The sequence below is a fragment of the Pagrus major genome, chromosome 5 (assembly GCF_040436345.1).
Source record: "Pagrus major chromosome 5, Pma_NU_1.0".
Taxonomy (NCBI): domain Eukaryota; kingdom Metazoa; phylum Chordata; class Actinopteri; order Spariformes; family Sparidae; genus Pagrus; species Pagrus major.
In genome coordinates this window covers 13,875,558-13,888,825 of record NC_133219.1, presented here as the reverse complement: position 1 = coordinate 13,888,825, position 13,268 = coordinate 13,875,558, and the positions used below count along the sequence as shown (strand labels likewise).

Sequence of the window (13,268 nt, the reverse complement as noted above, 5' to 3'; positions counted from 1 at the left end):
AGTGTGTCTAAGAATGTGTGTGTTGCCAGGGTGTGTGGCTGCGACCATCCAGACTGCGACAGTGTGAGGCACTAAAGGCAGCGGGCAGGAACAATAGCAGTGGTGGCAGAAGGAGCCTTTTGTGTGGGTTTGGGTCTGGCAGGCAAGCAGAACAGAGCCTTTGTTAGACAGAAAGGGGTTCAGTCCTATAGTTTGGGTAGTACCCTGATCAGGTTATTTGTTTACAACAAAGTAGGTGGTCTTATAGTAGAAATCTATAGATCATATTGTATACTACATATTTGAAATAGACAAGACAATAAATAACAGTTGGATAAAGTTAACTTTAGGTGGATTTACCCTTTGATACACACACATTATTCTAGTGTAAAAGGTCAAGTCTTTATTATTCAAAAATAACCAGCCTGTCTGTCCAGGAAGTCATTAATTTAACAGTAAATCAAGATTTTACTGCTGCAGCAACTGTGGGTAACAGATCATTAACTTGGTACATTAACTGAATAATGAAAGATTTTGTTCTCAGAAAAGCTGTCAAGAAATAACCACCATTTTCTTGAAGTTACTCAGAGCTCATTGTAGGGCTTTGAAGGGTTAAGACTGAGCAAATTGACTCTTGCTGTCCCTAAACATTGAGGAGGGTGCTCAGCAGGGGGAGAGCAGCTGCAGGGAGACACTTCTTAGCTGTGTACTGTTACTATAGTAAAGACCAGCAGACAACAAGTCTTGATAGTAAAGCTTGGTTACACACTGCCCTGTCAACTCCCTGGAGCATAACACTCTGTTGGAATGATATTTGCCTCCAACACACACAGATACATTATACAGTCTTGATGTGCACAAACACACAACCAATTTCCATGCAAGAATTTAGTTTGTCCTCCTCCACTTCCTGTGATGAGCCACGCCCTGGTGCCTCCCTGCACCACCAAGGGAATGTGACCTCATATTACCTCTGAACCAGAGACACACACAGCACTGAGTGTATGTCCACATTTCAGACTGACAGTCAATCAACTGATAGTGTAGAGCTTTTAAATTTAGATCTTTGAGCTAATGTTACGTTATGTTATACAGAGTGTGTGCTGCGGAAGATGTGTAGTGTACATGCAGTCTTTTTATAAAACACATAGTGGTTACACAGCTAGGGATACAAATGTTGGATACATTCAACAACAGTGTAACATACAAAGATAAGCACTGAAGTCACAGGACGTGGTCTGAAACCACAGACAATGTGTAGGACAATGGTCAAATGCACCCACACACACATACACACACTCATACACAACATAAACACAGATATACACAAAGCACACACAGACACACCCTTACTCCCTCTGAACACCAACACAAACTGAGTCATTCATCAGTGCCTCAAAAAGCTTCTGCTTCACAGTGTCTCCACATACACACCACACCCTACGGTCACAGCCAACTGTCTGTGTGTGTGTGTGTGTGTGTGTGTGTGTGTGTGTGTGTGTGTGTGTGTGTGTCAGAGGGCTACGTAGGTTCATGTGTGTTTGTGTGAACTGGATGTTGCAATCAGCTGCATATTCTCACGCTTTTCATAGATGACTTGGCTTCAGCTACAAAGAGGATGTACAAAAATACCTCAAACACATGCATTTAACTTTTAACCAACACTTCAATAACTGAAATGTGATTAAATGCAGACAGAGCTTCATTTGTGACTGAAGTTAAGTGGTTTAATGTTAAATATTATCAACTTGAGTGAGACATTTATTCAATTTGATAAGACAAACACCCTCTTGCTTCAAGCAGAGAAATTATTCATTTGAACAATGTAATGTGCAAAAACATTTTTAAAACCTATACACCAGGCAGACAACTTTGGTGATGCTGCTGATAATATTGCCCCATAAATGATGTAAATGTAAAAACAGGAAAATAAAATATTCATGATATCTTTGGTATTTCTTGTTCTACAAACTCAGAAGACATTTTCCAAGACATTTTCACCAAATATTCACCAGTACATGATAAGCTGTGATCATTCCTGCTCCTCTCTCAAGTGTCAATTTCGATTTCAATTTTGTTAAAACAAGCGACAAAACTTGAGTCAAACTTTGCCGCACTTCCTCTCTGAGTGTAAGATAAGGAAGCTGAAAATGAATCATAAAGAAGTATAAGTGTGGTATTAATACTTATATTACAGTTACGGTTATGAACACAATACAACTTACGTAAGAGAATGAATACATTATCATCACCAACTGTGATCTGTTGTATATTGTGAATAATTGTAGACATTTAGATGTGGAATTTGCTCTTTTGTCTCCAGTTATTTGTTTTCTCACCTTCTACTGCCTCTGTTTCTAGAACAAATTGTGGAGAAAGATGAAGGGCCCTACTACAATCACCTGGGATCTGGACCTACTGTAGCTTCCATACGAGACCTGATGGAGAGGAGGTAAGCCTTTCCCTCTTCTTCTCTCCTCTCTATTCATCTCCTCTCTGTTTCTCTTCCTCCTACATGCTCTGCTTTCTCTGCCTCTCCCTCCTTCTCCTCCTCTCTCTCCACCCTCCCTCCTCCTCACATTTGTCCTCAGGGAATCCATGACCCAGAATCCAGTAGGAGGAACAGGAAGTATCAGCATCATCAGCATATCAGAAGCAGAGCAAAAAGCACAGGAGTAGCAGCAGATGATAGCTGAGAATGAGGGGAATGAGGGAGGAGGAGGGATATAAACCAGATCACAGGCAGAAAGAGACAGAGATAGAGAGAGGGAGACAGAGAGAAGGGAGTAAAGAAGAGAGAAAGTAAAAATTGTGTATTTTTGTGCACAAATGTTGCCTTTAGTTTTTCATATTATGTAGCAATCCTCTAGTATTAATTAAGGCTGAATTAGCAAAACTGATTTAGCACTCTTTGAAACCTTAAACAAATAATCTTAAAGGTGAAATGAGGCAACCTATGACTCTAACCTAATCAGTGTCACATACACAGTACTAAGTAGATAGCCTCAACAAACCAATGCAATAAGCTGTTGTTACTTTGTCTGCAGTGTGTCAGCAGAATTGATAATTAAAAAAACACTTGAGCTTAGCAGTTCGATCTTTACAGGATTTGTTTATGTTATTATACCAGAGGGAGCAATGCACCACCTCACACGATCCCTCTTACATGATCTCATGGGGAAGCAGACGTAAACAAAATGGAGAGTAGCGTGGTGCAACAACTATGTGTAGTAATTTGTTGCGGAAGGTTGAGTGAATCTGGATGAGTGGCGAGACGCAGTCAACACAGGTTTTCTAATTCCCTGCGAGAACAGGAGGAGAAATCTTAAGTTTCTGCTAACAGAAGTATGCTAGCTAACTTTAGCCTTAAGGGCTAGGATGCTTAAAGTTGCTTGGGAGCACTGTTAGCTGATCCAGGATGACCTGGATCTGTAAACCCCTCACATATCCAGCACACCTCTTCAAAACATGCTGAACAACATGTATTGAACAGGCACTGCACCAGTTTATTCAATTTAGGAAGCAAACACCAGAAAGCACCCCAGTTGGTAATTTTAATGACCAAGGTGCAGATACATTCTCTATAATGGAATTGTTGCTGGGCTATATACTAAAACATAACACTGATGAAAGGTCAGCAGCTGTTGTTAAGGATTAATGAAGAGTCCATAGCTTGATTAACACATGCTAACATTGTCTTGTGGGATCTGTTATTTGTAATCCTAGAATGCAAAACACCGAGCACTTTGTGTAGCGCTCTTCTACAACCGGATGCCTCATTGTGTTGTGCTTCCTATTAAAAGTACTAAACATTAAACTGAGACACACATTTGGCTGCTGTTCACTGAGAGGCTGGATTTCAAAAGGACCAATGAGTCATTAGTCCCTGTGGAGCACAGGTTGAGTGGGGGGGGAGTTTGGCCAGAGAACACTTTTTGTTGTTTGAGAGATGACATAATAGTTAAGACCCCAGTGTCCCTAGCTGACCTTTGACCCACCCCTGACCCCAGCAGGCCACCCCTGTGGTGGTAGAGCCTACTCCCGTCCCACCCTCTCAGCCACCTCAGGGTGATTCCCATTCAGCAGGAGCCCCTTGTGTTCGCTGTCACACGAGATCTGCTCAGGGCTGAAGGTTTCACAATGGTGGGTATCACGCAGGCAGGAGACCTGATATGAGTCATGAGCAGACATCTGACAAGTTCTGATGACCTATCCCCACCCCAACTCCACCTCTGACCCCTCTCTCCTCCTTACTATGAAATCATCTTCCCAACAGTCCAGTGTCCAGGCAGGTGTTCACAGACACATACACACCAATTTACAAAACAAATAGAAATGTGTGTACACAAAATAAGTCTGTGCATGCACATGTGGACACAACACAGAAATACCCCCAAAAGCTGTCCTTTTGCTGGCATTATGTCGAGGCCAGTGGGTTCTGGTTTACTGTGCCATGCTTGTGTGAATCTCAGCAGTGACTTGTGAACACTTCTCACCAGCCAGTGCTGCTGATGTTGGCCTGTCTTTTTTCATTGTTGACATATGCAACTACTCCCACAGACTTCTGTAGGCACAGAGGAAATAACACACATTCGGAGCAACACAGGGAAAAAATAAGAAACACTCTTGATAACAAAAAGAAATGAACCTCTGACCAGCAGGATTGTGTCTTTTATTAGAAGTTGAGATACACCAAACCATCAGTTAGCAGCTGCTGAGGTGCTGCTAGACTGTTAGTAAGTGGCCCTGTGTTACCCATAGTTTTTGCAGCATGGCACCTTTGGCACAAGCAGCACCCATTTTAACAACAAAGCATGTTAAATCTGAGCTAGTCGTGCATAGCTCCACAGCGCTCTGTCAGCACTGGAGAAATTTCTGGCTGCACCAATCATCATTCTGGTGTAGGGGAAACAAACACTCTAGCTTGTTTGTACTTTGTACTACTACTTTGTACCATCTTGGGCAGTGCTAAGCCCATGATGCAGCGACAGTGCCCCTGCAAAATAGTGGAGTTTGTTTAGGTTCGTACTATTAGCAGCTGGGCTAGTGTTAGAATAACTTGATGTTTTCAGCGAGGTACTTGCTAGCTTGGAGGATGTTGTTTCCTGTAGTGACAGGGATTTTGAAAACAGTAACACGCAAATAGCAGGAGGGAGGAGAATGCAGCCTGAAACATGCTCCTGATGGCAAGCTTATACCAACAGTCTACATCTGCTGAGTTGTCTGACTCACTAAATCAGTAATTTCACACTTTTCTTTTTGAGCTACTGTCTTGAACCTGAACTGTCTTGAGCATAAGACAGTTTAAACAGATTCAGAGTATGAAAATGTAGGTCAGTTTTGACTGTATTTTTATTGTTTTTTGGATTGTGAATACAGGCGGAGAGCACACATCCATATCAGCAGTCTACTGGCCGTTAGATATATTCTTTTTGGTGTATTCAAAAGCAAATGCAGAGCTCTAGAGTAAGGCATCAGGGCTATCTGATATGAAGAGAAGCCACAATGGCTCCAAACTACAACTGCTGAAGTGAATATGAACATTAACATAATATTTTTGATATGATGATATATATAATAAATTGTCTCTCCCCCTGTGTAGGTATGGAGAGAAGGGGGATGCCGTCCGGGTTGAGAAGGTGGTGTATACAGGCAGAGAGGGGAAGAGCTCTCGAGGATGTCCTATTGCTAAGTGGGTAAGTAGCATTACATCACATCTGAGTGTTACAATACATAACTTTGAGTGTAGGAGACTGCAGTTGTCAAGGTCTCCCCTTTTTCCTTTTTTCTAACTTTTTTGACAGTCTGTCAACATGTCAGTCAGAGTTTGTTATAATGAGAGAGAGAAACCAAGAGTTGGAGGTGCCTTTGGACTTTGGTTACACCTGACAATGACAGCCACTCAACAACTGATTTACAATGTGTGTGTGTGTGTGTGTGTGTGTGTGTGTGTGTGTGTGTGTGTGTGTGTGTGTGTGTGTGTGTGTCTGTGTGTGTGTGTGTAATGAGGGGTCCTGTGGAGACACCTAGCCTTGTTTGTCACCACAGTGAGAAAGTCAGTAGGAGGTCTCACTCTGTAACAACTGCCCAGCCTCCCCTCCTGTGTCACCCCTCACACATCCTGCTAATGAGTTTATGGATTCAAAACAGCCATCCTACTGAGGGAGGGTGTGTGTCGGAGACAGAGAAGCAGGGCCTGTAGAGAAAGTGTGATTAGTGAGAAAGAGATAATAAAAGTGAAAGGGAGCAGGCTTGCACATATTAAAAGACTTTCCTGGAAGAAAAAACAGTTCAAGTGAGAAATTCAATATAGAGGTTAAGAGAAGTGAAACATGGGATATTTATATGTCTGTCTAGTCACTGGTATATTTTATAGTACAAAACTTGTCCTGTGCTGCATAGAAAATATACATGAGTATGTGTAATGTGAATTGACTCCCCAACTACATTTATTTAACATATAGCATCACAAGCACATTTAGGATTGGTGTCCAGTCACCGCAGCAGGTCAGATTTCAGCACAGGTATCAAATATCCTTGCAGTATGCAGCTTAACCATTCAACTGTTTCTCATGACTGCTGTGTAGGCACAAATGTTGACAGAATTAAACAATAGCAGGTTCTTCAGCCTTTTATGGTTCAGCTGACATTTAATTTGTGAGTATGTAATACTGTATAAAATAAGACTCAGTGAAGGTGTAGCTGGTAAAATGCCAGGGTGTTCACCTGTCCCCCCTAGATGAGTCAAACCTAAAATAATGATAAGCTCTGTTTCCTGTCAGGTTATCCGTCGTGGCAGCGAGAAAGAGAAGCTGCTGTGTCTGGTTCGTGAGCGTGCTGGTCATCACTGTGCCAACGCTGTCATCATCATCCTGATTATGGCCTGGGAGGGTGTCCCGAAGGCTCTTGCTGACACGCTGTACCGCGAGCTCTCTGACAGCCTCACCAAATATGGCAACCCCACCAGCCGACGCTGCGGCCTCAACGATGAGTAAGTAGCTGATTGGTACACTTTGACACTGGTTATCTAACATTCAAGTTTGTGAATATGTCTGTTTAGCATTATATTGCATTGCTGGGCCTTCGCTGTATGTCCTGTACTTTGTTTATGGAGGAGGATCTCTTTTTGAAGCATGTGCTAGACAATTTATCTCAAGCCATGTTCATCAGAACTTTCAGGAACACCTATGAGACCAATGAAAGTGTGCTAAAAATGTTTAGTGGCCATAACCTTTATCAGTTTGTGGTCCATGGCCTAATTGATGCTCATGAGAGTAATCTGTGACATTGAAAAGTACTCCAGAGGCATAAAGCTAAATTTAAGCCAAATAATATATGTATGCACAACAGCAAAATGATGCATCTTTCTCACCAGATGTGTGCACACGTTTATGTGTACTTTCTGTCCATGTCATATGCCTCAAGTCTACAACTAGAGTGGTACTCGTGACAGAAACCAGCCAAAAAATGACAAAAAAACACCCTATTTTGCAATGTTAAAAAAAGTGAGAAAAAAATCCTGGACCAATCAGCCATCCAAGTTTTGTGGAAGTCTTTTCAGTAGTTTTGGTGTAATCCCGCTGTCAAACCAACCAAACAAACACACAAACAAGCAAACAGACACGGGTGAAAACATAACCTCCTCGGTGGAGGTAGACAGCTATGAATGGATGCTGACATATCCTTGTTTTACCTGCTTTAGACATAACCACCATTCACCATGTGGGGCTTAGCAGCCTCTAAGCTGCATTATCGGCATGTGAATAGGTCAAATTTTATCTGTCTGTGTTATATAAATGTAAGATAAAATAAAAAGATATTTGTTTCATAAAACTTCAAAGATGCTAAATGAATGTGCTATAACAGCAATGCTCCAAGCACTTCTCGTTTAACTTTCTCTGTCACATTGTTAAATCCCCAGTCAAAATATAGTGTGAACCATGAAAAGGTTACACATCATTTATGCATTAAGCTGAGAGAGTGCTCACTGTCTCCCCCTGCAGTCGTACCTGTGCGTGTCAAGGCAAGGACCCTGAAACCTGTGGCGCTTCCTTCTCCTTTGGTTGCTCATGGAGTATGTACTTCAATGGCTGTAAGTACGCCCGAAGCAAACTGCCACGCAAGTTCAGGCTACAAGGAGATCACCCTGAAGAGGTACTAATCACATAAAAACCACTTGTTTCATAGCATTATAAAGGAATATATTAATGGAAATTATGACTGAGTTTAGTCACGTTTATAATATTGAGTCATTTTAAGCTACTGTTTTTTGGCTCTGTTTTGTTCTGACCTGTGATCCATGTTTTTGCTTGTCAGGAGGACAAACTCAGGAATAGTTTCCAGCATCTGGCAACTGAGGTGGCTCCTTTGTACAAGCAGTTGGCCCCGCAGGCGTACAGTAACCAGGTAATCAGTCTACACAGTTTAAACAGTAACATGCAGCCACAGACTACACCTGTCATCTTCTTCACACATAATGAGTAGTACTGTACACCAGACCATCAAGACTATGGCTTGTCACATGATAAATTTCCCAAAAAACAGAAAATACCTACCTGCAGGGACTGACTTGGTTGTTATCTCTGCCTACTTCCTCAGTGTTTGACGGAGTCGAAAGCTCCAGACTGCAGGCTTGGCTCGAAGGAAGGCCGTCCATTCTCTGGAGTCACTGCTTGCATGGACTTCTGTGCCCATGCTCATAAGGACCAGCACAACCTCTACAATGGTTGCACAGTGGTAAGATCACTCACCATACTCCTGATTTTTTGTTTTGAGGCTATTTTGAGGTCAGCAAAGGATATATTGTTCTTTTGTGTGAACCTATTCAACCCTTCACATAGGTATACTAAAAATTGTGGCTTTGCGCAGTTTATATTTCATCTTCCTCTTTGTCTCTGTCTCTCTGTTAGGTGTGTACTTTGACTAAGGAGGACAACCGTGAGGTGAAGAGGGTCCCTGAGGATGAGCAGCTTCATGTGTTGCCACTTTACAAGGTCTCCCTGACTGATGAGTTTGGCAGTGAGGAGGCCCAGCGCCTCAAGATGCAGACGGGGGCAATTCAGGTGCTCCAGGCTTTCCGCCGTGAGGTACGCAAGTTGCCTGAACCTGCCAAGTCCTGCCGACAGCGTAGACTGGAGGCTAAGAAGGCGTCCTCCGAGAAGAAGAAAAATAAACTCTTGCAGCAGGCAGGGGAGACGCCAGAGAAAACTGTGGTTAAAGCTGAGGTCTGCGTTACTGGTTCCCCTCAACCCCAAGGCAATAAAGGTTAGTTATTGTGTTGATTGTTTGATTGTCTTTAACAGATGTCCTAACTGTAAGGCAAACTCATTTTAATTGCTTGAATTGGAGCCTGATCTAGTAGCCTGAAATGCATTTATCCTAACCCTACCTGCAACCAATGTGTAACTGAACTCCAATACAAAGGTCCAAAAAAAGACATAAACAATTAAAGCAACATTAAGGTAACTTTTTTACCTTGAAATAATAGGTAATAGATCATTTTGATGGTACCCTGTCTTTTAATACATTAACTTCTTAACAGGTTTTCAAGACGTAATGAGTTTTGTTTGTAGTTAGCACCTACATTACGTCTGACAGATTGTTACAGACCTGGGATTTGTATTTACTACAGTGGTGTTGATCTCAGAAACTATGGGGGTTGCCAATTTGCCCAAAATTCCAATTTTTACATAATGTTGCTTCAAAATGAAATGCATTTGAAGATTAGTTTGTAACTTGCCTCTCCTTTTTTTTCAAACATTCAGCAATTATAAAACAAGAGGTGAGGCCCAACATCAAGAAGGAGCACTTCAACGGATCAATAGATGGATACCCCATGCAGGCAGCAGACCCATTCAACAACATCTATCCACACCCTGCCTACTATGCAAGGGGAGGCCTTCCCCCAACTGGCCAGCCCTCTGCACCAGACCCAGTAAACGGTTACCACCACAACCTGCCCGCAATGCACAATGGCTATTACAACTACCCCCCCAATGCACTTTTCCGCCCTAAGCTAAGGACCTACGAGGGTCGAAATAGCTCTTTGCCCAAAGCAGGCAGCAAGGCTGACCAGGTAGACAAGAAGCCTGATATTCAGAGCCTTCAGGCCCGAATGGCCCAGTCCTACCCTAGCTACCCTGAGCAACCCAACCAACCAAACTACAGCAGTTACACCCAGCCTGCTGACTACAACCAGTCCCGTCCTTCCTCGGTCACCTCGGAGTCCTCCAACAGAGGCACTCCGGTCATCAAACAGGAGCCTATGGATGTGCCAGTCTATGAAGGCACAATGTCAAGCCAGGCTGGTGCAAGCACACGGAGTACCACCCCCCAGCCTGCGGCCTGGCCAGGGCACAAGCTTAATGGAAGTATCGTTCCCACCAACTGGGATGGCCATCTGAACCCTAAACAACGTGCGGAAGCCTCATTGTTGAACCCAGACAAGCAGCAGTTTCACCAGCATCCCCAGCAGCAGCAGCCCGCTCCTTACCCCCAGCAGTGGACATCCTACCCTGGCTCAAATGCCCAGATGCCTTCCCCTGCCCCGTCGCCATTACACCAGGTACCCCTTTCTCCATCTCCGTCCCCTCACCCAGGCACAGCACTCCCAGGTATCATACATCAAGGCTCCTCATACCCTGGCACCTCACGGCCAAGCACCCCTCACCCAGGTACACCACAGCCTGGTGGCTCTCACTCAGGCTCAGTTACACCACAGCCAGGCACCCCCAGGCACTGGGCCAGCCCTGCTCCTAGTCCTCAGCCAAATGCTTGGGCCATGGGGCCTACGGCATATAGCCCTGGTTTGAAGCACAGCAATCCTGCAGGAGCCTACCCTGACAAGATCTGGTCCAAGACTGGTGAGAGTCGGTGTTCCACTCCCCTTGGGCTCCAAGAGAAGGCCTGGAAGTCCTGTGGAGGTTCAGTGGCAGGCAGTACCCCGTCCCCTGCCCCTGAGGGTCGCCTCTTCCCTGATGCCCTGCAACAGTCAGATCAGGCCTGCTGGGACCGCAGCCGTGCTGAGAGTGACGTTGAGAGCACCAAGGGCCATGACGACGATGATGATGAGGTGTTCTCTGACAGTGAGCACAACTTCCTGGATCCCAACATTGGTGGTGTAGCTGTAGCACCAGCCCATGGCTCCATCCTGATTGAATGTGCTCGTCGGGAATTACATGCTACCACTCCGCTCAAAAAGCCTGACCGCTCCCACCCCACCCGCATCTCCCTGGTCTTCTACCAGCACAAGAACCTCAACCAGCCCATGCATGGCCTAGCTCTGTGGGAGGCCAAAATGAAGCTGCTGGCAGAGAGAGCGCTGCAGAGGCAGCAAGAAGCGGCTCTCCTTGGCCTCTCGCAGGAGGACATCAAGGCCCTTGGAAAGAAACGCAAGTGGGGGGCTACAGTGGCAGGTGCCAGTCCAGGACCTGGACAATCTAAAGACAAGAGGGAGGGGCCAGTGACGCGGCTAGCCCCCACGTTCCAAACCACCTCTATGGTTACTGTGTCTCCCTATGCCTTCACCCGCCTCACTGGGCCCTACAGCCACTTTGTCTGAGGTCAGTAAGACACAAACAGACTGAGTGCTTCAGAGTGGTGCAGTGGAGGGCTGGAGAGAGCGATGAGCAGGATGAATGTCTCTCAGCCGTCCAGCAGTCTGGCATCTCTCCATCCTGCCCCCTCCGCAGTCCACTTGGAGGAGGGGACATTTTTATTGTTTTTTACCTCATGTCAGGCAGTGGTTTGGGCTTCAGACACACTGCCTGTGGTGCTCTTCCTCTCTCTTCCCTGGAGAGGAACTCCATTGCTTTTTCTTGTTTATAGAATTTTAATGATTCTAATTATTGCTATTATTATCAATATTATTATGATTGCTATTGTTACTGTCAATGTTGTTATTACAGGTATTATTATAATGAAGACTTGTTTGTTTTTTATTATTGCTGTTTTCATTAATGTTATTATTAATGATGTGATTGTTTTTGGTTATATGTTTTTTTAAATCAATCAGTCTGAGTCAGTCAGACAGTTGCTTTTTCCATGTTTGGAAAACATGTACCCTATTTTCTGTTTGATCTTTGTTCTTGTCAATCTTCCAGCTGTACTGAGAGGAGGAGCAATTATCTGCCTGACAAGACAGCAAATCGATATAACAGTAATCATATGTACATATCTATATATTTACAATATACAGATATGTATTTTTAAGCTAGTTAAGGCATAAAGGATAACTACAATTATTATCAACCTGGGCCTCTATTTCCTAGTTTGGGCCAATGTAAAGTTTGTGTCAAAATGTTCATTGCTCTGGCTGACATTGATTTAGTTTACCAGCATCACTGCACAGCACAGACACACTGTACCGGGACTGGCCAACATTTGCTTTTATGTTTTTAATTGCCTGGAACGTGCATATAAATTGTCTTTGTATTTGTGTCAGATTTTCCCCATTAGCTGGGCAAATCTGTGCACTTCAGCCTCCCAACACAAGTTACAAATAAAAACTATTCTGCTTGTGTACAAAACTGGTAAAAGAAAACCCCCACCCAAAGTCAGTGGTCAAAGCAGTATAGTGTATGACAGAATTATCAGTTGTATTTGCACTGATACCTTTTTGATGTGTTTACTGTAACAAGCAGAACATGTAAAAGGACGTGACCGTATTGGAGAGCAGAGCCCCTACAAGGCTAAAACTAAAGTTATAAACAAAACCAATCATCATGGTGCAGAAAGTAGGAAAACAATCCCAGGTTGAAATAATTAAAATCACCCTTTTTAACCACATTGGGAGAAAATGTTGCTGTTTTTCTTGGATAATGTACTCCTCCTCCTCTTGTACACCCCTTCGGCTTTTGACTGGTGCTCAGCTTCCAGCTCTGATTGACTCTCATTCTGCTACTCTTCATCGCACTTGGTGCTGAACTTAGGTGCTCTTTCACAAATTTGGCTCAACTAGCATTAGCAAGTAAATATGTTTGTATTGGCTGTGGTGGAGTACCAGAATGACTATGGTGCAGAAAATGTTTCATGCTAAGAAAAGTATAATGAATTATCTTACACATGCTTTCCTTTGCTGGATATCTGGTACTCCACAGAGGCTAAAATAACTGATACTTTTTGCTAATGTTATGTGACCCATATCTGCAATCACCACATAAACATGGAACAGGAGACACACTTTATCTTCCTTCAACATTCAAGTATGAGTGAGCACTTCCCAGTGTGAACTCTAGAGGGCAGCAGTGACTACCTTTTCAAAGTGGTGTGTACAAACAAACCTACAAGAG

The 13,268-nt window shown here is 43.7% G+C and overlaps 1 protein-coding gene across 3 annotated transcripts in view; it reads left to right on the top strand.

The window, feature by feature from the left end:
* The window catches only part of tet3 (tet methylcytosine dioxygenase 3), a 28,881-nt gene extending 17,030 nt beyond the window's left edge, over window positions 1-11,851 (top strand). For all 3 annotated transcript variants that reach the window (XM_073467001.1, XM_073466999.1, XM_073467000.1), the window contains 8 exons: window positions 2,341-2,431; window positions 5,582-5,675; window positions 6,762-6,970; window positions 7,983-8,133; window positions 8,296-8,385; window positions 8,578-8,715; window positions 8,889-9,243; window positions 9,744-11,851. In XM_073467001.1, the coding sequence (XP_073323102.1) occupies window positions 2,341-2,431; window positions 5,582-5,675; window positions 6,762-6,970; window positions 7,983-8,133; window positions 8,296-8,385; window positions 8,578-8,715; window positions 8,889-9,243; window positions 9,744-11,539 (2,924 nt within the window). In that variant the 3' untranslated portion in view covers window positions 11,540-11,851. The remainder of the gene's footprint in view (window positions 1-2,340; window positions 2,432-5,581; window positions 5,676-6,761; window positions 6,971-7,982; window positions 8,134-8,295; window positions 8,386-8,577; window positions 8,716-8,888; window positions 9,244-9,743) is intronic.
* The last annotated feature ends 1,417 nt before the right edge of the window (window positions 11,852-13,268 follow it).